At 37.2% G+C, this 23,815-nt stretch overlaps 4 protein-coding genes across 7 annotated transcripts; 1 reads left to right on the top strand and 3 right to left on the bottom strand.

The window, feature by feature from the left end:
* The first annotated feature begins 632 nt into the window (after positions 1-632).
* LOC104111407 (uncharacterized) lies at positions 633-11,650 on the top strand. 4 transcript variants are annotated; one of them, XR_011408224.1, is made up of 9 exons: positions 633-850; positions 3,800-3,972; positions 4,053-4,105; positions 4,885-5,005; positions 5,143-5,265; positions 6,148-6,310; positions 6,443-6,576; positions 10,630-10,717; positions 11,436-11,650. XR_011408224.1 is itself a non-coding variant. In XM_009621095.4 (7 exons), the coding sequence occupies exons 1-7, from the start codon at positions 692-694 to the stop codon at positions 6,626-6,628; spliced, it is 978 nt and encodes a 325-aa protein (XP_009619390.1). In that variant the 5' UTR covers positions 634-691; the 3' UTR covers positions 6,629-6,832. The 4 variants fall into 4 exon arrangements, 1 of the variants encoding a protein (XP_009619390.1); XR_011408223.1 differs by lacking the exons at positions 10,630-10,717; positions 11,436-11,650 and adding exons at positions 8,274-8,373; positions 9,041-9,365; XR_011408222.1 differs by lacking the exons at positions 10,630-10,717; positions 11,436-11,650 and adding exons at positions 8,214-8,373; positions 9,041-9,365.
* On the bottom strand, positions 6,981-9,299 carry LOC104111405 (protein TRI1). Its single transcript, XM_009621094.4, has 2 exons — positions 8,997-9,299; positions 6,981-7,323 (listed from the first exon to the last, which is right to left on the bottom strand). Exons 1-2 carry the CDS (start codon positions 9,297-9,299, stop codon positions 7,198-7,200), a joined length of 429 nt encoding a protein of 142 aa, XP_009619389.1. The 3' UTR covers positions 6,981-7,197.
* A 2,846-nt stretch (positions 11,651-14,496) lies between the features above and the next one.
* LOC138896526 (uncharacterized) lies at positions 14,497-16,094 on the bottom strand. The gene is made up of 6 exons (XM_070181697.1): positions 15,795-16,094; positions 15,562-15,651; positions 15,325-15,382; positions 15,061-15,230; positions 14,833-14,952; positions 14,497-14,712 (listed from the first exon to the last, which is right to left on the bottom strand). Exons 1-6 carry the CDS (start codon positions 16,092-16,094, stop codon positions 14,497-14,499), a joined length of 954 nt encoding a protein of 317 aa, XP_070037798.1.
* Positions 16,095-16,281: 187 nt separating this feature from the next.
* LOC138896516 (uncharacterized) lies at positions 16,282-20,908 on the bottom strand. Its single transcript, XM_070181675.1, has 3 exons — positions 20,774-20,908; positions 19,909-20,680; positions 16,282-16,616 (listed from the first exon to the last, which is right to left on the bottom strand). The coding sequence occupies exons 1-3, from the start codon at positions 20,906-20,908 to the stop codon at positions 16,282-16,284; spliced, it is 1,242 nt and encodes a 413-aa protein (XP_070037776.1).
* Positions 20,909-23,815: the final 2,907 nt, after the last annotated feature.

Genomic DNA, 23,815 nt, shown 5'->3' with positions numbered 1-23,815 from the left:
TGTCTAATGTTTAACAAACTTTGCATGTTATATTTAACGGGACTGTAAAAAAATATCAGAAAAATTCCATCAAACCCCAATATTTGTAACATCAAAAACTATATAAAATACTGAAAGTGGACCAAAAATAACAAAAAGTGCATTTAAGAACTGCACCAAATATATATAAAAATAAAAATAAAAAAATAGACAAAAATAGCCGAAACTACGAAAACAACACTTTCAATTGTGAGTTCACATTAAAAAAAAATCTCATAATTTCTTTAAATCTAATATGAAGAGTTTGTTAACTATTTTAAAGGGGAAAAAATATTTACTTTTGACAAATTAAAAGGACCAAAATTACCCAAAGATTATTCAAAAGTCTACTTTGAACCTATCTCAAAATATAAGGGACCATCTTTCGTCATTTTCTGGAATAGTTAACGTCAACTTTGGTTTCTTTATTTTGAATTTAACTTGCACACTTTAGAGTTAGTAGTATATAAAAAAGTTACATCATTTACTTCATTGCATGTAATTTTTTGTGTGCACAAAGTTAAACTCAGATATAAAAGTATAATTGAAGTAGTATTAATTATAGCCTATCAAGTTTGAAGCAAGAAATAACCGTGGGAAAATGAGGACCACAAAACTGCACAAATAAAGCGGTTAAAACGTTTGTGGGCTGAAGAAGGCAAGTGGGGGGAAGATGGCTATGGCTGTAGCATGGTCATCTTCCATTTCACCGTACACATTCATTAATGCTACTCCAAAGCGCTGCTATGCCATTTCTCAAGCTACTGACTTGCCAACAACAAGTAGTACAACAACCACTTCTTCCGCCATTCGCCCTGCTGTTATTCTTCCGGTTTGCATTCTTCTCTTCGTTCTTAATATCACCCTTTTGTCTATATATGTATTTCCTCCCCAAGAATTTAATGTTGCATACGCTATCCCAGTTTTTTGGAAAAATTGAGTTCCATAGTTACAGCTTACAGGAACTCCAATTTTTGAGTAAAGCTTGGTCTTTTACTGTGTAAATTTAATCAATTATATTGACCATTTTATTTGTTATATTAAACTCCTATTATATCAGCCTTCTGGGATTTATTAAAATTCCTTTAATGTGGGAAGGGGGAGTGGTTTGAAATTTTTATCACTGGTTGCAGGGTAATGTTTAGATTCTGAACCTTAGATAAGAAGATACCTTGTTAGGATCGGGAACCCGGGTAGTGCGGAATTTAGCCAAACAACGGTATAATGACAATAACAAAGACAATGGAAGTTGATAACAACGGCAATTAAAGAAGACACCAATTTAACGTGGTTCGGTCAGTGTGACCTACGTCCACAAGCGGAGGGAGCAATTTCACTATAACAATAAGAGTACAAAAGAGAGTACAAAATTAGAGTAAACACTCTAATTAATCCCAAATACCCTAAGAGAATAACCTCACAAGATCACTCCAAAAAAAGGGTTCACACAAGTGCTTCCTAACACTTACTCTCATACAAAACACTCTTAATAAAAGAAGAAAGGAAGAAACAAGAAATGAAGATTCAAGTCTTGTTGGTGTGTGTAAAATGAACTAATGGCTTTCCCTTTTATAGGCAAAAAAGTCTTGGCCTCTTAGGTGTAAAAGAAGATATGCAACTTGTGCAAATGATGTCCACCACATAATGCAATATTTTTGGGTCCCAAACAATATTGCCAATAAAGTCTACACATTGCAAAGATGTTTATGCTTATGTGAGATGGACTCCATTAGCCAAAATATTGGTCATATTACAAATCTCCACCTTGGCCTAATTTTGGCTGACATAATAAATTTGCTCCACCCTCTCCGCAAAAGCCCCAATGGGCATATGTCAAATTTAATGCCATCAAAATCAGACAAGTTGTCTGATACCGAAACTGTAGTAGGGCCTATAACAGTGGAGGCTAATAAAGTATACAACGAACCAGATCTGTGTGCTTTCATGATCACAAGAGCATCTTGAAAAATTTTTAAAACTCCACCTTCACTAGTGAATTTGCACCCAAGTGATTCTAAAGTGCCCAAAGATATGAGATTTTTCTTCAACTCAGGAACATATCTAACATCGGTGAGAGTTCTCACCACATCATCGTGCATTCTGACCCGAATTGTACCTTTGCCAATAACGCTACAAGTAACATTGTCACCAGTTGGACAACTCCACCTGCAACTGAATCATATGTAGAAAACAAGTCCCTGCTAGGACACATATGATATGAACAACCGGAATCTAAAATCCACTCATTGTCTAATCTGAAACTAGTTTCAGTTGCTAAAAATATAGTTCCCTCAATCTCATCAGTTGCTACACTAGCTTCGGCGGTGTCAGTATTTTTGTGCTCATTTTTTCTTTCTTTGTGCTTTTCTTTATTTTTCAGTTTATAGAATTCAGAGATATTGTGACCTTTCTTATGATAATAGCGACACTCTGAATTATTGTATCTGGAATTGGAGTCGGATTTGCCCCTAACAAACAAGCCAACTTCCGCTTGAGTTCCACTAGCTTCCCCGGTAATATCACTATCTATCTGTTCTTTTGATTTTAAGATAGATTTAATATCCTTATAAGAGATATTATCCTTTGCATAAAGTATAGTATCTCTTATATGCTTAAAAGATGGGGGTAGAGAACAAAGCAGTAACACGGCTTAATCCTCATCTTTAATTTCAGCATCTATATTACTCAAATCCATAAGAATGGAATCAAAGGTGTCAAGATGAGAGAGAATAGATGTACCTTCACCCATACGAATTGTATAAAGTTTCTGCTTCAGGTAAAGTCTATTTTCTACCGTCCTCTTCATATATAAGGTTTTCAATTTTTCCCACATGCCTTTGGCTGTGGTTTTTACAGAAACTTCACGTAAAACCTCATTTGAGAGATTTAAAATGATACATGTTTTTGCCCTTTTGTTTATGATGACAAACTCCTCATCCGTCATTTTATCCGGCTTCTTCTCCTTTCCTTGCAACGCCAAGTTTAAGCCATCCTGAATTAGGATAGCTTCCATCTTTAATTGCCACATTCCGAAGTTTGCACTTCGGTCAAATTTCTCAACATAGGTCTTTGTTAGAGTCATTTTGGCTATTGAAACTAACCCGGTTAGATCCGGCTCTGATACCAATTTGTTAGGATCGGGAACCCGGGTAGTACGGAATTTAGCCAAACAACGGTATAATGACAATAACAAAGACAATGAAAGTTGATAACAACGGCAATTAAAGAAGATAAAGAAGACACCAATTTAACGTGGTTCGGTCAGTGTGACCTACGTCCACAAGGGAGAGGAGCAATTTCACTATAACAATAAGAGTACAAAAGAGAGTATAAAATTAGAGTAAACACTCTAATTAATCCCAAATACCCTAAGAGAATAACCTCACAAGATCACTCCAAAAAAAGGGTTCACACAAGCGCTTCCCAACACTAACTCTCATACAAAACACTCTTAATAAAGGAAGAAAGGAAGAAACAAGAAATGAAGACTCAAGTCTTGTTGGTGTGTGTAAAATGAACTAATGACCTTCCCTTTTATAGGCAGAAAAGTCTTGGCCTCTTAGGTGTAAAAGAAGATATACAACTTGTGCAAATGATGTCCACCACATAATGCAATATTTTTGGGTCCCAAAGAATATTGCCAACAAAGTCTACACTTTGCAAAGATGCTTATGCTTATGTGTGAGATGAACTCCATTAGCCAAAATATTGGCCATATTACATACCTTTTTGTGGTAATGGATGCTGATTGAGCAGAACATTTGCTATTACTCTTCTTCAGGGGTTAGGGAACAACTCAAATGACTATGAGAAGTTGGCTCTTATACTGAAAGGCTATGGAGTGCCAACAGCAATAGCAAAAGTTTCAAGAATTGATTGGCTGAGGAATGCTGCTGGTTTATTGGACTCAAATTATTGGCGTGGCACTCTTCGTCCTCGGCCAGTGCTTGATTGGTAATAATCCTTACAAATATTTGTGCTTGGCAGCTATCAAGCCATTTTCTTATAATACATTAAGAAAAACCTTTTGGCAGGTACTTGGAAAGAATTGATGAAGCCGTGAGTGAAGCAAAAGAATTGGCTCAAGGTTCTCCAATTACTTTGCTTTCACTATTATTAATCTTAGAATATTCTTTACTATATTACACTAAATCTTTAATTCATTGTTGTGCCTGCTTGTTCGGCTACACATTTTCACATAATGTAAGTAACATACGGATATGGTCAATATAAGTCATTCGACTGTCTCTTCCTATATGCTGGATCAGTAACTGCAATTAGTAATCATAACTTAATTCTTCCTTGCAGAATGGTTATGGTCCTGTTATTTTATTTATGTAGTATATTGTTCATCTCTTAATACATCATGGCTAAACACGATATGTATTCTGGCATTCCAGTTTGATGGAAATTTTCATTTACTTGATCATGACTTAGACCAAATTTGCGCATTATGGCATTCCAGTGTGCTTAGATGGAGATAATGTTCTCCCACTTGATTATGACCTGACCAAATTTTATGGTTGGACTCTTCTACTTTGCCCAAAATTTGCTCTGACATTGAACATAAGGCCTTATTCTCTGTCCTGTCTGCTCATTTGAAGTAGCAGCAAGTCCCATACATACTTCTCCCTGAGATAATACTCGATTGCAGTTAAACTGATTGCCACGTCCTTATTTTTCTCTACTTCATTTTCCTAGGATTAAAACTCCAGCTTTCTATGCACTTCCTATAGCTATAACAGTTGTTGGTGCTTTCTTTTACAGATTCTATAAATATGAGCATCAAACCTTGATTGACCTACACAGTCCTCTTTACTTAACAGGGCATGTTGCAGTCCCATAATCAGGCCACATTTGTTGTAGGTGGGAATGGAACTTTATCTTTTATAGGGCATTCAGCTGGAGGATGGCTCGCACGTGTCTATTTGCAGGAATTTGGCTTCTCAGATATTTCCTTGTTACTGACTCTAGGAACCCCCCACCTGTATGTATAAATTTGTTCATTTATCGTATAGTCACCTTGTGTATCTATGCAACTATTACTACTAGATTTAATAGATGGAATATCTTAGGGAGATTGTTCTGCATAAGCCTAACACTGATATTATTTGGTTTCATTAGGCCACCACCTAAAGGTTTGCCAGGAGTAATTGATCAAACAAGAGGCCTCTTGTATTACGTTGAAGAGCATTGTGCAAAAGCTGTCTATTCTCCACAACTTAGATATGTATGTATTGCAGGGAGGTAAATAGCAAATTTTGGTGTTTTGTTCATGTGCTTGATTTTTAGTACTTCTTGTGAATGCTGTTTTCACTGCACTGACACATTCACTTCATTTAGTTGTTTAATGTTCAATGATAGTGAAAAGGGTTGTTGAACAAACTTAACAGTCTGCTTTATTTGCAATAGTAATTACGGCAGTAAATAATGATTTATTGAAGTTTCTAATTATCCAAAAAAAAGAAGAAGATATATTAAGTGTTTTTATAGGTAGTATGTATTAAAGTTTCTTCACTCATTACAGTTAGGCTTTGCAAATAGTAAACTATCTTCTAGAACTCACTTTTTAGCTTGATTTTGGAAAGGGTTTCCCTTAATTTGTTCAGTTGACTGAGTCTGTACTCTTTATAATCTGCAAAGAGTACCAGGACACTACAATAAAGAGATGAAGTAATATGACATTGCCCAGTTGCGCATGCATTTTAAGTTTTTAACAATGAAGCACCCAACAATTGTGGGAATGAGTACTAACTTGGTTGAGGGTTGCTTCCTGCTTGGTTTCCTTATTGACATACAGACTGCACTTAAACTGTACTGAACAAGGTCGGATATAATTCACAACAAACTAAAACTATCTACAATTTTTCATGTCTATTAGAGAAAATATTAAAATAAAACATGGACGTTGTCTAAGGAATTATTTCTACTTTTTTATAATGGTTGGTGGTTGTACTAGTTTGCATGCACCTTGACTATTCGACGGGGTACGTGCTAAATCCTATCAGCACAGATATTCGATGGCAAAGTGTAGACAGATGGGATGAAATCCTGTCTCTACTGGGATTAGGAATTATTTCTTACCTTAGAGCCTTGCTGAGTAAAACTTAATGAATTTCACTTGTATAGGTATATTCAAGGGTCTCGTTTCCTTGGTTCAAGTTCAACATACAGTTCTGAAGTGGAAGCTAGTGTTGCCCAGCCAACGTCAGAGGTTGCTGCTGTAAGCAACACAAATCCAGAAACAGCTTCGACTTTCCGTGCACGGTTTGTTGGTCAAGGCTACAAGCAGGTTTATACCACAGGCGCCCTTGAGTTTGATATTGCTCAAATTACTAATATATATACTCCTGTTATTTAGTTTCAGTAGCACACGAGCACATATCTGTTATCAAAGTAATCTAACAATCTGATAATTTGTCAGGTTTGCGGCCAGGCAGATGTCTGGGGTGATGGAGTTGTGCCAGAAGTCTCAGCTCATCTGAAAGGTGCACTTAATATCACTCTGGATGGAGTTTACCATTCCCCTGTTGGCTCTGATGATGCTACTAGACCATGGTATGGTTCTCCTGCTGTTGTCGAACAATGGATCCGACACATGCTTGTCTGATTATATAGTTCTCATGGTAAATATTAGGCAAATTTACCCTATTATTTGTGGCAAATGGAGAACATTGTTCATCAGAATGCATTATTTGTGGCAAATGGAGAACATTGTTCATCAGAATGCATTATTTGCGACAAATGGAGAACATTGTTCGTAATCACAATGTGAGCCAATTAATGAGATCTTCCTCAAGCCTGTTATGAATTACCCCTATGCTTGATTGCTTGTTATTATGCTTTCCAATCTTAATCAGCAGTAAAATTGACGAAAGTCAAATAACTTTCTTTGAGCTGTTGAAAATTGTTCGTTATTATGTTTCATTAACTGTCACTAAACATATGGATGCAATGGATAATACAGGAAAAACATTCATTACATTTCACTTAAGTAAGAAATGAACATATACATTGTTAAAGAGCCACTACTCTTTCTGCTTCTTCCTACTTTACTTTATACACGATGTCCCTCTAGCAAACTAAACACACAGGTCACAAGTCTGAGTTTAATGTCCAGAAGGCAAAGTAGTTTATGTACAATATCAAGAGTCAAACATGGATGATTTGACGACTACTTCAGTTAGGCTTCACGAAATGAACAGAGAGCAACTTGGAGATCTCTAGAAACCCCACTTTGTCCTTCCCTCCAAATAGTATCTTGAGCTTGTGATCGCAAATGATTTCCCTCTTATTCATGGGGTCCTGCAGGCAGAAGAAAATTGAGAATTTTCAAGAGATGATACTAAGAGTCTGTCTACTATGTGTATTACAGCTCTAAAAGCAAGAGATGTTGTGCTATTTGTCAAAGAAACACTGAAGAAATATTATTCCAATGGGGAAAAGTAATCAGCAATTAACCTCCGGAGAACTCTAAGCATCTATGCACATAGGAATAGAATTGACATCTGGCAAAGGCAAAAGATGCATATTTTCAATATTAGTTCTGCAACTGGTTTGGATGGAGTCATCTAAAGCATTTGCTAGGTAGCGAATTTATCTCCCATTCCCTTATCAAAGAAAAAAAAAAGAATAGTCCTATTTGACCACTCTCACTACAGAAAACAAGGTAAAAGTATAAGAGAGCCAAGAGCGAAGCTAAGAAGGCTTTCAGTAAAGCTGGAGGGGAAGCCCTAGATGCCCTGTATCAAAAGCTAGGAACACAAGAAGGGGAGAAAAAAATGTTTAAACTAGCACGATTGATAGAGAAGAAGATTTAAACCAGGTGAAGTCTATAAAAAACAATTCTCAACGAGTGTTGACCGGAGATAATGAGATCAACAGCAATAAAGAACAATGAGTCCGTAGATAATGAATTTCTCATAAAGTAGCTAACGGAGAAAATTCTGAAACCCTGGGTCGAGAAAGGCCGACAAAATATGTTCTGAGCCAGTTAACAAAAAACAATAGGAGACTTGACACAACTCAGTATATATTTGTTCTTTAAACCTGTTTCTTTTTTTTTTCCCTTAAGCCTAGCAGGTTTGAACAAATTTATGAAAGGAAACTGAGACCTGGATTATTCATGTCTTAATTTTGTTACACATTCACCAGCATATTCACAGCTATACTGTTATTTCTATCTGTGATGACAGTTAGCTGCTCAACCTTACTTTGCAAGTCATACTAATTCAGACAATTCCGATGCCTGACAGTTAGCTGCTCAACCTTACTTTGCAAGTCATACTAATTCAGACAATTCCGATGCCTAAGTGCTACCAAGGGAATTAAATTGCCTTCTAGGCACAACCAAAGGTATTTTGATGCTTCAAGTTCAAATAGGTTAGGATATCATAAACCTAGAGGCTCAGCATGCACACATTTCACATTGGAGAAAACACAAAATTCAACAGATTTGAAATCCTTTGAGGAACTAAAAGAGTGCAGAATGCCCAAAATGTAATATCAAATGGAGCATTCTTGAGGCCAAACAACAACCTTTTAGTAGCAACAAACCAGAAAACCTCCAACACCAGAAATATTTTTACTGCAAAACCCCTAGGGATCAGTAACACTAGTACATTTCATTTCTATTTAATATGACACTTCTTCGTCGATTATCTGCTCCAAAAAGATAGACAACATACTACCGTTTGGAAACTCTTTAATCTTAACCTTCTCACTAACCTTAACAGCTTGCCTTACAGGAATTAACATCGCATGTTGAACACCACTGGTACTTTTGAAAAATTATACGAGTAGTACTATATATATTTCACCCATGTGTGAAAAAAACTTTCTTTTCTTTGTTAAAATATATGTCGTAGTCAAAGTGCCAAACACCGGCATATATAAAAAATAAAAGTCTGTATACACTCATATCCAAAATTATTCAAAGAGTAAATATACTCAAATAGTATCTAGAGAGAAAAGGGTACCTGAAGATTGTGGAGTTTGATGTAATCCCAGATTTTCTTGACAGCATCGCCGCGAGAAGTCTTAGGAACTCCAAGAAAGCTATGAAGTGTGGGCGAAACAGGGGTTACCTTAAGAATACCAGTGGGTCGAGCCGAAGGAGAACGACCCTGTTTCCCTGCTGATGTCGACGATTTCGAGGTTGTAGCAGCAGCCTTTTTCTTGGAAGCAGAAGAAGATACTGCTTTGGGAGATCGGGTAGTGGATTTTGCTGCCTCGAACAAAAACCTGCAGCCCCTGAAAGCTGTATGTTGTAGAGTAGACATTGCTACTGATTTCACTTGCCCCTTTTGAGTTCGAACTCACTTGAAAGGGAAAATGAAACATGGGTCTGGTTTTTCTCCTATTTCTGTTCTTTTGACGACAGTCGTAATTTGCCCCTCTTTTATAGTCCAGATGTCAGTCAAAATCCACCGTTAAGAGCATAGGTGTCGTACCTCAATTTAGACAAAGTTTATTTTCTCGCTAAATTGCTAGTTTCCTTTTGCTTCACTTATTGAGGACACATTATAGTTTAGACTTTAGAGTTTAATACTCCGTCTGTTTCAATTCGGTGCCAAAAAAATGGTGCCTTCGCATGTTCGAAAATGATTTATTTTTATACGAAAAATATGTGTCTCACTTTAACCCACAAGTTATTTTATTAAATTTCATGTTCAATCAAATAAGTTCACATCAATTAAAATAAAATAAATAATATTTTCATTACATTATTGGTGTATATAACTCAACCATTAACTTATACTCTCTTTGTTTTAATTTATTTGTCTAATTTTTTCATTTGCCTAAAAAATTATTAACACTTTTCTATATATTGGGGGCGTGTTGGATATGGAGAAAAATGTTTAATTTTTTAAATATTTGATTAACTTAAATATTTTACAAAATATTTTTTAAGAACATATTTTCCTCTAAGTAGGGCTGATCATGGTTTGACAAAAAATCGATCCAAACCGAAAATCGAACCAAACCGATTAAGTAAACCGATATTTTTCTTGATTTGGATTAGTTTTGGTTTTAAATTTTAAAAACTGATAATATTTGGTTTGGTTTTGGTTCTATTATAAAAAAAATCGAACCAAACCGATAAATTATATATAAAATTTAATAACTATTTATATAAAGTATCATATCTTTTTGTAAATAATTTTAAATATTTTCTGCATTTTAATTATTATATATAGATTTTGGTTTATACTACTTATATCTTAAAAGATTGCCTAAACCCAAAGTAATAGGAATTGGGCTCGGAGTAATAGGAATTGGCCAATTTCTTTTTCAGAGACTCAAATTCTCTAACCCTACGTATCTACTTTTGCATAACATAAGAGTTACAAAAAAATCTATGACAAAAGTAAAAAAAAAACTACTTAAATTGCAAGACTACAGGCTAAAGTTTGAGAAGATTTTTATGAACGTAAGATTCTAATTTGTTACAATGAATACTTTATCATTGATTCAACAAAGTGATGTTAGGCATTACGTTTTAAATTAATTTTTCTTTGTTACTCAGTGGATTTTTTATTAATTCAACAAAGTGATGTTAATCAATATTTATTTTTGACATCTGATAAAATGGGTTCTAATTTATTTCAGATGAAAATGACTGAGGTTGAAGATTTGGAGGTCACCTTAAAAAATACTACTCCAGCTACACCAACATCTGCGATAACTCAAGCACATGGTAACACTCCTAGTACTTTTATTATGTGCAATCCTCCTAAAAAGCAAAAAAGAACAACTTTGTGTGGTCAAGACCCTAGCCCTAGGGGAATGGTCGGGAAAAATCTGAAATTTGGCCACACTTCACAAAGTTTACTGATAAAAAGGGTGATATGAGGGCAAAATGCAATTACTGTCCTAAAGACTTTGCTTGTCTTAGTAGGAATGAGACTTCTAACTTTTGGGCATATTTAACCAACAAGTGTGATAAATCCCCTTTCAAGCTAATTGATAGGAAGCAACCAACACTCAAACTTATACCTATTAAAGGAGGGGAACAAGGAAGTTTAGAAAGGGTTGTTTATAATGTTGCTGAGGTTAGGAGGGCAATTGCCGAGTTTGTTATAATTGATGAACAACCATTTAAAGTTGTTGAGGGGGAAGGGTTTAAGAGATTAATGTTGGTTATTTTGCCTAATTATGAGTTACCTTCTCGCATTACTGTTGCTAGGCAATGTTTAAAAATTTATCAAGAGGAGAAACAAAATCTTAAAAGACTTATTAGATATCAACGTGTATGTCTTACTAGTGATGCATGGAAACAGCCTCTCTACCTCTACAAGGTAGGGGTAAGATCTACGTACACACTATCCTCCCCAGACCCCACTATATGGGATTATACTGGGTATGTTGTTGTTGTTGTTGAAGAGTAATGCCTTATATGATAATTCTTTTTTCAGAATATCCAGACACTGCTTTGAGCATTGACTAGTTTGGAGCTCAAGTTAAGGACGATGATGGAAGCAGCTACGAAAGTGATCTTTATGAAGAAAAAAAGTATAAGTGAATATGATATTATGGATTCTCTCATTGTTAAGTCGCACTCGGTAGATGTGCCCATGAAATTAGAGAACGAGAAAATTATGTTTTTGTTTAATCATTTCATACTAAAATATATTGATCCGACTAATTCAAGGTAAATAAGTGTTACGATCCAAACCGATGGGCCATGACAAGTGCCCGAGTCCTACCTCTTGAACACCCTTAAGTATGCGTCTAAGGTATAAACATGAGTAACATCTGCTGAATTACGAGAATAACATGTGTGAGGAAAACCTGTCCAGAAGACATATATACATATACGTGCAGAATACGTAGGGTGAACCGACAAGGCTGCTATAGACAACTATATATCCAACTATACATCATGTCTATAGATCTCTAACAGAATATGCAACTGTACAAGGATGATACTGTGCCCCGTCATACCCATATATGTATACAAACATATCGTATCAAAATCAAAAGCAGCTCCGGATCAAATGGAGCACACCAACTCTCACTGATCAAGGATCCTAAGAAGGGGGATCGTCAGCTTGTCTACCTATACCTGCGAGTATGAAACGCAGGCCCCGGGAAATAGGGCGTCAGTATGAATAATGTACTGAGTATGTAAGGTATAAAAATCAGTACATAAAAGACATAGATGAAACATGGAATAAAGAATTTCGCCTGTAAGTCTAAATCAGTACATAAAAGACATAGATGAAACATGGAATAAAGAATTCCGCCTGTAAGTCTTAATAACTTGTAAATCCTTAAACATTTATAATGTCATTCACGTGCGTATAAATGTAATGTCATACATAGGTATAGGTGTACATAATATCATCAAGCCTTTGAGGGCATCCCATCATACATATATGGGTGAACAGACAAGGCTGCTATAGACAACTATATATCCAACTATACATCATGTCTATAGATCTCTAACAGAATATGCAATTGTACAAGGACGATACTGTGCCCCGTCATACCCATATATGTATACAAACATATCGTATCAAAATCAAAAGCAGCTCCGGATCAAATGGAGCACACCAACTCTCACTGATCAAGGATCCTAAGAAGGGGGACTGTCAGCTTGTCTACCTATACCTGCGGGTATGAAACGCAGGCCCCGGGAAATAGGGCGTCAGTATGAATAATGTACTGAGTATGTAAGGTATAAAAATCAGTACATAAAAGACATAGATGAAACATGGAATAAAGAATTTCGCCTGTAAGTCTAAATCAGTACATAAAAGACATAGATGGAACATGGAATAAAGAATTCCGCCTGTAAGTCTTAATAACTTGTAAATCCTTAAACATTTATAATGTCATTCACGTGCATATAAATGTAATGTCATACATAGGTATAGGTGTACATAATATCATCAAGCCTTTGAGGGCATCCCATCATATCATCTCGGCCACTGTGGGCAAAATCATCAACATATACCAGCTGATCAGGTGGTGGTGCGTATATAACGCCGTAACCTTTTTTTATATCCCATATACATATAATATACGCGTATATAACTCCATCTAGTCATGGGTCAATGTACATGTATAAATGCATGAAATGCATAAGAAGTGTGTTAATAAGATTTCTCGGAACGTCATAAGATCAATATGCCTTTCGGATAAACTTTATCAAATACGTATTTTTCTGAGACCTATGAACAGAAGATATAATAATAATTTACATGGGGAATCAAGAATATAGACACCCCTAGTACTTCTATGAATAGAGTCATTAATGAAAGTTGTGCGTTTTCTCGTTTCGTTTGTATCATTTGGATCATGCCATAAAGAAAGAAGGGACAGCCTTAACATACTTGTACCGATTCTCTTGACAATCCTTCTGACACACGCCAATCGCGACGAAACACGTAACGGCAAGATCAAAATAGGGAACAATATGTATGATATTATTGAGAAAGATTGCATCATACTCTCTTATAATTGCCAAACCTCACGTTCTTAAGACTCCATGAAATCTGGTTTGAAATTGATATATATGTACCTCTCTTAAGACGCGAGTAATAACGTTGCTATGCAAAATAATGTTTGCTGAAACTCTTTCTTAAGAGATGAGCAATAACGTTGATATGCAAAATAATGTTTGCTGAAACTCTTTCTTAAGAGATGAGCAATAACGTTGCTATGCAAAGTAATCTTTGCTGAAACTCTTTCTTAAGAGATTAGAAATTGATTTTGAACTAGGAATGTTACCTTTAACTTTTAGGTGGGCCCCACTTGGGATGACTAATCATTTGCTAAAGGCTTCTAATTTGGCCACCTAAATGTAATGAATCTTATTCATTTCTTTGGGCTGCCACGTTGGGTTCATTTGTCTTATCCAAGGTTGTTAATTAATTACCCACTAACTTTTAATTTACTTGTTAATTTCTCCATTAATCAATATTAATCAATTATCTACATAATTAAGAATTATTTCAAATTACTCAAAATACTCTTCACACACTTTATGTACCCTACTATCGTGGTCATGGGGTACCTTGTATGACACTAGTCCATAAATATTGGATATTATAGTTCGGACCGTATTTTATCCCAAATCGACAATCTTCAACGAAACTCATTTTCTTTGATTCGTTTACCCTTTAACCTTTACGGTACTTTACTTATCGCCTGTTATAAATAACATAAATGCTCATAACCTCAAAAATAATCTCATCCCCGAGTTTACGTCGATTAACTTACGACGAAACTTTTACGTATGAAAACGCGAAATGTAACATCCTTCCCCCCTTAGAAACATTCGTCCTCGAATGTTTAACTCCCCGGGATCTATATAAATTTTGGCAGAGTCGCCTTTGTAATAGTACTTCTGTCAACCCTTTCTGTAGAATATTCAATAATTCAATGCCACATAGGACCACAATCATCAATAACAACAATAGCCTCACACGACCAATGATAATAACTAACACAAGAATCCATACACGTACCTTAAGGCTGTGATGTCTCCGTCAAATCCTTCTCTGGAAGAGGAAATAAGTGAGGATATCTAGACTTCATGTCTTCTTCAGCTTCCCAAGTCATTTCTTCCACATTGTTGTTTCTCCAAAGTACTTTCACCGAAGCTACGTCTTTAGTCCTTAATCTCTGAACCTGTCTATCTAGTATAGCAATGAGAGTTTTCTCATATGATAGTTGTTCTGTGACCTAAACATCGTCAACTGACACAACTCTGGAAGGATCTCCGATACATTTATGGAGCATAGACACATGAAAGACTAGATGTACAGATTCCAAGTTAGAAGGCAAGTCTAACTCATATGCTACCTGGCCTACCTTGCGTATGATCTTATATGGTCCAATGTACAGAGGGCTAAGTTTCCCTTTCTTTCCGAACCTCATTACGCCTTTCATCGGTGATACCTTTAGGAATACCCAATCCTCAACCTGAAACTCCAAGTCTCGCCGTCGATTATACGCATAAGACTTCTGACGGCTTTGAGCTGCTAATAGCCTTTCCTGTATAAGCTTAATTTTCTTAATTTCCTATTGTACCAATTCTGGTCCTACTAACGTAGTTTCTCCAACATCGACCCATCCTATAGGCGACCTACACCTTCGTCCATAAAGAGCTTCGTATGGAGCCATCTGAATACTGGAATGAGAGTTATTATTATATGCGAACTCAATAAGTGACAGGTGATCATCCCAGCTTCCCCTGAAGTCTATCACACAAGTCCGTAACATATCCTCAAGTGTCTGAATAGTACGCTCAGCTTGTCCGTCTGTGTGGGGATGAAATGTTGTACTAAGACTTACCTGAGTCCCCAATCCTTTTTGGAAAGACCTCCAGAAATTCACTGTAAACTAAGCTCCTCTATCCAAGATAATAGATACATGGACACCATGAAGTCGTACTATCTCCTTAATGTAAAGCCTTGCATAATCCTCTGCGGAATATGTAGTCCTAACGGGCAGAAAATGGGCTGATTTTGTAAGTCTATCAACAATCACCCATATAGAATCGAACTTACGTTGGGTACGAGGTAAGCTTACAATGAAATCCATATTGATTACTTCCCACTTCCAAATCGGAACCTCCATAGCCTGCAATAATCCACGGGGTTTTTGATGCTCAATCTTGACCTGCTAACAGTTAGGGCACTGAGCAACAAACTCTGCTATATCCTTTTTATTCCGTCCTACCAATATATTTTCCTGATATCATGATACATCTTTGTTGCTCCTGGATGAATAGAATAACGAGAATAGTGAGTTTCTCCCATAACCTGACGGCGTAGCCCTGTAACATTAGGGACACATAATCGTCCTCGATATCTAAGGACCCCATCTCTTGTAATTTCAAATGGTGTCTTCTCCTTCAGAGGGGTTGTATATATATAATGAGCTAACACAGGATCCTCATACTGGTGTTCCTTCACTTTAGTTACTAAAGAGGATGTTGCCGTGTCCTGAATAATAATTCCAGTATCACCTGAATCCAACAATCGAACTCCAACACTAGCTAGCTGATGAATCTCATGGGCTATTACCCTTTTCTCTGGATGTAAATATGACAGGCTACCCATTGATCTACGACTGAGGGCGTCGGCTACTACATTCTCCTTCCCCGGGTGGTATCAAATATCAACGTCATAGTCTTTAAGTAGCTCCAACCATCTCCTTTGGCGTAAATTCAATTCCTTTTGCTTGAAGATACTGAAGGCTCTTATGATCCGTATAGATATCAACATGAATGCCATACAAGTAGTACCTTCACATCTTTAGTGCATGAATCACCGCGACTAACTCTAAATCGTGGGTCGGGTAATTTTTTTCGTACTTTCTTAGCTGTCTAGAAGCATAAGCTACAACCTTACCATGCTGCATGAGTACACAACCCAATCCAATGCCTAAAGCATCACAATAGATAGTGTAACCATCGGTTCCCTCAGGGAGTGTTAGAATCAGTGTTGAAGTTAGTCTATCCTTCAATGCCTGAAAACTCCGTTTGCAAGCATCAGTCCACTGAAACTTAGCTCCCTTCTGAGTCAACTTTGTTAATGGTGCCGAAAGAGAAGAAAATCCCTCTACAAATCTCCTGTAATAACCTGCCAAACCGAGAAAGCTACGAACCTTTGTCGGTGTCGTGGGTCTAGGCCAAGTCTTTACTGCCTCAATCTTTTGTGTATCAACCCGGATACCCTCACCTGAAATAATATGCCCAAGGAAAGCTACAGAGTTCAACCAGAATTCACATTTAGAGAATTTTGCATATAACTTCCCTTTTTGTAGAACTCTGAGCACAGTACGCAAATGATTCGCATGCTCAGTCTCTGAACGAGAATAAACCAATATATCATCGATAAATACAATCACAAACAAATCTAGAAAGGGTCTGAACACCCGATTCATCAAGTCCATATATATTGCTGGGGCATTAGTCAAACCGAATGACATAACATGAAATTCAAAGTGCATGTATCTGGTCCTGAATGTTGTTTTCGGAATATCCTTCTCCTTAACCCTTATCTGATGGTACCCGGACCTCAAGTCTATCTTCGATAAACACTTGGCACCTTGCAACTGATCAAATTAATCATCAATCCTCAGGAGTAGGTACTTATTCTTGATCGACACCTTATTCAACTGTCTATAATCAATACACATCCGCAAGGAACCATCTTTCTTCCTCACAAATAACACAGGTGCTCTACACGGTGATGTACTAGGTATGATAAAGCCTTTTTCAAGCAAGTCCCTTAGTTGTTCCTTCAACTCTTTCAGCTCTGCGGGTGCTATTCTATAGGGAGGAATAGATATTGGTTAAGTATCTGGTAATATATCAACAACAAACTCAATTTCTTGCTCTGGCAGAATACCTGGAAGCTCATCGTGAAAAACATCGGGAAGCTCATTAACCACGGGGATAGATTGAATGGTTGGTGATTCTACTTTCACATCATGTACCCGAACTAAGTGATAAATACAGACCTTTCTGATCATCTTCTGCCATGACCCAAACCGATGGGCCGCGACGGGCACCCGATGCCTAACACAACCGAGTACCAACGTAACATATCTTTCTTATCGTACTATCATTGGCAAATGGGCCGTCATGGGCTAACCAAAATAAACATAAGGGAATACTCAATATAGGATGACCCAAGCTGATATAAAAACTTATACATGTGACGTAGGGCCTATAAGGCCAAAATGAGCACTCGTACACTAAACATAGGCCGACAAGGCCATACAACCTTTCATATACATGACATATGTCTACAAGCCTCTAAGAATATGTAATTGTCATAAAGGTCGGTACAGAGCCCCGCCATACCAATCAATACATATCTTAATCATACTTACTAAATAGTAACTCCGGAGCAAATGTAGCGCACCAACACCTTCTGCTGAGCTGATAGCCTACTTGGAGGACTCTCGACCTGTCTATCGGGACCTGCGGGCATGAAACGCAGCGTCCCCAGGCAAAAGGGACGTGAGTACAAATAATATACCGAGTATGTAAGGAAATGAAAATCAGTAAATAATAGACATGAGAGAAACATAGAGTAAAATACTCGACATGTTAGTCTGCATAGCTCTGTGAATCATTTAATACTTATACTGTCATGCATATGTGTATAAATGTCATACCATGCATAAGTATATGTGCTCATAACATCATCCAGCCTTTGAGGGCATCTCATCATATCATCTCGGCCATTGTGGGCAAAATCATCAACATATACCAGCTGATCAGGTGGTGGTGCGTATATAACGCCGTAACCTTTTTCCATATCCCATATATATATATATATATATATATATATATATATATATATATATATATATATGCGTATATAACACTATCTGGTCATGGGTCAATGTACATGTATAAATGAATGAAATGCATAAAAAAATATGTTAATAAGATATCTCGGAATGTCATAAGATCAATATGCCTTTCGGATAAACTTTATCAACTACATATTTTTTTGAGACCCATGAATAGAAGATATAATAATAATTTACATGGGGAATCAAGAATATAGACACCCATAGTACTTATATGAATAGAGTAATTTATGAAAGTTGTGCGTTTACTCGTTTTGTTTGTATTGTATGGATCATGCCAAAATAAAAGAAGGGATAGCCTTAACATACCTGAGCCGGTTCTCTTGATAATCCCTCTAATACACGACAATCGTGACAAAACACGCGATGGCAAGATCGGAGTAGGAAAAAATCCGTATGATTTTCTTGAGAAAGATTGTACCAAGCTCTCTTAAAATTGCAAATCCCGTTGCTATTACGCAGTATAATTTCGTATGAAATATTTTGCTGAAGATCGCTACTTTGCTGAATTCTAATCCACCTCTCTTGATTCTAATCCACCTCTCTTTGTAAATTATAGGTCTTATACCTTAGTGGGTGTGGGCCCTACTAAGGTGATGACTTAGCCTTTAAAAGTGATACCTTATCAAGTGAGTTTAAGAGTCATTAATTTGGCAAGGTTTGCAGCCACGTTTGGGGAGGGGGGAGGGGGGAGATTAGGCTTATCAAAATGTCATAATTATTTAGCTAATCTTCCCCCAAATATCATTAAGAATTATCTCAACTTACTTAAAATACTACTCACTTTTAACACACTTTATACATCTTACTATTATGGTCATGTGGTACCTTGTATAGCATTAGTCCATAAATATGGGATATTATAGCTTGGACCGTATTTTATCTCAAAATGACAACCTTCAACGAAACTCTTTTTCTTTGATTCATTTACCCTCTATCTTTCACGAATTTACTTTCACTTGTTTGAAATAGCATAATACTTATAATCTCATAATAATTTCATTCCCGAACTTACGTCGATTAACTTACGACGAAACTTTAACGTACGTTTTGAAAATGCGAGATGTAATATCTCATTTCCGAGCTTATATCAATTTACTTATGGTGTACTTTCACATACGAAAACATAGGGTGTAACATCTTCCTTGCCTTGAGATAGGAAATAAATCTACCTCTTGGCGTTGCCGTATTACCTATCAATTCCAAAACATGCTCCCTTGGAAAATTAAAATCGGATCATCTTCGATCTACTATCAACATTGGCATGACAAGAAGCGAACCAAACCATACCCATTATAACATCAAATTCTACCATATCTAACTCGATTAGGTCTGCTACTGAAGATCGACTATGAACTACTACTATACAACCTCTATATACTCGCCTAGCTATCATTGGATCCCCAACAGGTATGGACACCTCAAAAGGTTTAACTAACTCAGGTTTTATTCCAAACTTACTAGCAACCAATGGAGTAACATATGATAAGGTGGAACCTGGGTTAATCAGTGCATATACATCATATGAGGAGACTGATAATATACATGTAACAACATCAAGTGATGACTCCTGATCCTGTCGTCTTGCTAACGCATAGATGCGGTTCTGAGGATCACTCGAGCTAGACGCTCCGCCTCTGCCTCTACCACGATCGATTGGTGCTTGTGAACCTTGCACAATGGGGCGTACTGATGATGACAAACCAACTACAAATCCAGTTGGCTGAACTATGCTTGCATCACCTCTCGTCGGATAATCCCTCATAACGTGGCCTGGATAACTACAAGTATAACAAACGCCCAACCCCATACAGCACTGCCCGACATACTGCTTACCACACTGAGCACATCGTGGCAAGGGCGGCCTTATCTGACTTGACTCACCCTTATATTGAGAACTTGAGGCCTTGGAATTATGACAAGGCCCTAAATATGTGGAACGATCAATTCTCTTACCGGCAAACTGCGGGGGTGCGTTAGCTGATGGCTGGGCTGGATACCTTGAGTATTCTTGTCTCTGACCACTTCGTAACTCACCAGAAAGACCCAAAGACCTCACTCTCTTATTCTGGGCCCTATCATACTCACGATCGGCCCTCTGCTTCTGCTTACGCTCCTCTATGCCCTGAGCGTATGCCTGAATACGAGAAATATCCATGTCTTGTTGAAGCGAGACTGACATACAATCGTTAAGAAAGTATGGCTCTAACCCCATCATGAACCGGTGAACCTGATCCTCCATCTTAGATGCAATAGTAGGAGCATACCTAGCTAATGAATCAAACTGAAGACTGTACTCCCAAACACTCATGTTACCCTGCAGAAGGGTCAAGAACCTATCAACTTTGTCCTGTCTAAGCTCTGGTGGTAGATAATGACAAAGAAAAGCTTCTGTAAACTCCTGTCATACTGCTAGAGGGGCATCCTCACCTCTGGACAACTCCCAAGACTCGTACCAATTAACTCCAACATCTTGAAGTCTATAGGAAGCTAGCTCAACTGACTCAAACGTAGTGGCCTTCATTACCCTCAAAGTCCTCTGCATCCTATCGATAAATACCGGAGGGTCCTCGTTTGGATCTGCTCTAGTGAATACCGGAGGGTCCAAATTAATGAAATCACGAACCCTCGCACTGACAGACCTATCTGAATAATCAATACCTACCTCCTGACGATGATCCAGAGCGGCTACTAATAGAGTTAATAGTTGAATAGCATCTCTCATCTCCTGACCCGGTGCATCTGGCTCAGCTAGACGTACAGGGGCGGGCGCTGGAGCTGGTGCCCCTCAGAGCTCTTCTGAAGAGGGCAGGGTAGGTGAAGTCTGAAATGGAATCACACTATGAAACTCTCCCCGAGCCCTGGTAACTCGTGGCGCTCGACTAGTAGTCTCACCAGCCACGGACTTGTCCTTCTGGGCGACTGTAGTCTTTGGAGGCATTGCTGAAAATATAACATATCGTTAGGAACATGAATTCTTATATCACACGATCTAAGATAAGAAATGAGGATAACATCCTATATGTCATATAGCCTCATGTCTATAAGTGTGGTGTACAACACACCCATAAACAAGACTCTACTAGACACGATCAATAGACAACCATAGGACAAAACTGCTCTGATACCACTTTTGTCACAACCCAAACCGATGGGCCATGACGAGTGCTCGAGTCCTACCTGCCGAACACCCTTAGGCATGCATCTAAGGTATAAACATGAATAACATCTGCTGAATTACGAGAATAACATGCATGAGGGAAACCTATCCAGAAGACATATATACATATACGTGCAGAATACGTAGGGTGAGCCGACAAGGCTGCTATAGACAACTATATATCCAACTATACGTCCTGTCTACAGACCTCTAACAGAATATACAACTGTACAAGAACGGGACTGGGCCCTGTCATACCCATATATGTATACAAACATATCGTATCAAAATCAAAAGCAGCTCCGGATCAAATGGAGCACACCAACTCTCGCTGATCAAGGATCCTAAGAAGGGGGACCGTCAGCTTGTCAACCTGCACCTGCGGGCATGAAACGCAGCCCCCGGAAAATAGGGCATCAATATGAATAATGTACTGAGTATGTAAGGCATTAAAATCAGTACATAAAAGATATAGATGAAACATGGAATAAAGAATTCCGCCTGTAAGTCTAAATAACTTGTAAATCCTTAAACATTTATAATGTCATGCACGTGCGTATAAATATAGTGTCATGCATAGGTATAGCCGTATAGGTGTACATAATATCATCAAGCCTTTGAGGGCGTCCCATCATATCATCTCGGCCACTGTGGGCAATATCATCAACATATACCAGCTGATCAGGTGGTGGTGTGTATATAACGCCATAATTTTTTTTCATATCCCATATACATATAATATATGCATATATAACGCCATCTAGTCATGGGTTAATGTACATGTATAAATACATGAAATGCATAAGAAGTGCGTTAATAAGATTTCTCGGAATATCATAAGATCAATATGCCTTTCGGATAAACTTTATCAAATACGTATTTTTCTGAGACCCATGAACAGAAGATATAATAATAATTTACATGGGGAATCAAGAATATAGACACCCCTAGTACTTCTATGAATAGAGTCATTTATGAAAGTTGTAAATTTTCTCGTTTCGTTTGTATAATTTGGATCATGCCAAAAAGAAAGAAGGAATAGCCTTAACATACCTGAACCGATTCTCTTGACAATCCTTCTGACACACGCCAATCGCGACGAAACACGTAACGGCGAGATCAAAATAGGGAACAATCCGTATGATATTTTTGAGAAAAATCGCATCGTACTCTCTTATAATTGCCAAACCTCACGTTCTTAAGATGCCATGAAATCTGATTTGAAATTGATATATGTACCTCTCTTAAGACGCGAGTAATAATGTTGCTATGCAAAATAATGTTTGCTGAAACTCTTTTTTAAGAGATGAGCAATAACGTTGCTAGCAAAATAATGTTTGCTGAAACTCTTTCTTAAGAGATGAGCAATATCGTTGCTATGCAAAGTAATTTTTGCTCAAACTCTTTCTTAAGAGATTAGCAATTGATTTTGAACTAGGAATGTTACCTTTAACTTTAAGGTGGGCCCCACTTAGGATGACTAATCCTTTGCTAAAGGCTTCTAATTTGGCCACCTAAATGTAATGAATCTAATTCATTTCTTGGCTGCGAGGTTGGGGTTCCTTGGTCTTATCCAAGGTTGTTAATTAATTACCCACTAACTTTTAATTAACTTATTAATTCCTCCATTAATCAATAATTAACTAATTATCCACATAATTAAAAAGTATCTCAAATTACTTAAAATACTACTCACTAATACACTTTATGTACCCTACTATCGTGGTCATGTGATACCTTGTATGACACTAGTCCATAAATACCGGGTATTATAGTTCGGACCGTATTTTATCCCAAATCGATAATCTTCAACGAAACTCATTTTCTTTGATTCGTTTACCCTTTAACCTTTACGGCACTTTACTTATCGCCTGTTATAAATAGCATAAATGTCCATAACCTCAAAAATAATCTCATCCCCGAGTCTACGTCGATTAACTTACGACGAAACTTTTACGTATGAAAATGTGAAATGTAACAATAAGCTCACAAAAGATTAAAACGTTCTCCATCAAAAGGTTATCACCACTCTTATGAGAAAGAAAAGAGAAAAAAAGAAGAAGAAAAAAGGAATTAAGAAGAAAGTATGTCTACTCACCGAAACCCCCTTGAATTTTGAATAGGGAAAATACCAGGTATGTCTATTTATAAGTACCTTATTATAAAAATTGGCCAATTTTTAAAATATTATCAATATTAGCCAATTAATTATTTGTAGCCAAAAAAGGTTAATTTTTTATTTTCTTTTGAGTGGGTGTTATTAGAATAGATTGAGTACGTCTTAAGGAGCTT

This window comes from Nicotiana tomentosiformis, chromosome 1 (assembly GCF_000390325.3).
Source record: "Nicotiana tomentosiformis chromosome 1, ASM39032v3, whole genome shotgun sequence".
Taxonomy (NCBI): Eukaryota; Viridiplantae; Streptophyta; class Magnoliopsida; order Solanales; family Solanaceae; genus Nicotiana; species Nicotiana tomentosiformis.
This window is presented reverse-complemented; position numbering and strand designations above follow the sequence as displayed.

Excerpts from the sequence above, each read along its gene's own strand:
- LOC104111407 (XM_009621095.4), top strand. The coding sequence starts at position 692 with ATGGCTATGGCTGTAGCATGGTCATCTTCCATTTCACCGTACACATTC. Across the intron at positions 851-3,799 it reads GCCCTGCTGTTATTCTTCCG|GGGTTAGGGAACAACTCAAA; the intron begins GTTTGCATTCTT and ends ACTCTTCTTCAG. Across the intron at positions 5,266-6,147 it reads TATGTATGTATTGCAGGGAG|GTATATTCAAGGGTCTCGTT; the intron begins GTAAATAGCAAA and ends TCACTTGTATAG.
- LOC104111405 (XM_009621094.4), bottom strand. The coding sequence starts at position 9,299 with ATGTCTACTCTACAACATACAGCTTTCAGGGGCTGCAGGTTTTTGTTC. Across the intron at positions 7,324-8,996 it reads TCAAACTCCACAATCTTCAG|GACCCCATGAATAAGAGGGA; the intron begins GTACCCTTTTCT and ends TTCTGCCTGCAG.
- LOC138896526 (XM_070181697.1), bottom strand. The coding sequence starts at position 16,094 with ATGGGTAGCCTGTCATATTTACATCCAGAGAAAAGGGTAATAGCCCAT. Across the intron at positions 15,231-15,324 it reads AAAAAGGATTGGGGACTCAG|ACTTCAGGGGAAGCTGGGAT; the intron begins GTAAGTCTTAGT and ends CTTGTGTGATAG. Across the intron at positions 14,713-14,832 it reads TCATACGCAAGGTAGGCCAG|GTCACAGAACAACTATCATA; the intron begins GTAGCATATGAG and ends GACGATGTTTAG.
- LOC138896516 (XM_070181675.1), bottom strand. The coding sequence starts at position 20,908 with ATGCAGAGGACTTTGAGGGTAATGAAGGCCACTACGTTTGAGTCAGTT. Across the intron at positions 20,681-20,773 it reads GTGAGGATGCCCCTCTAGCA|GGTAACATGAGTGTTTGGGA; the intron begins GTATGACAGGAG and ends ACCCTTCTGCAG. Across the intron at positions 16,617-19,908 it reads ATCACTTGATGTTGTTACAT|GTTATTACAGGAGATTTGTA; the intron begins GTATATTATCAG and ends TCGGTTTGGCAG.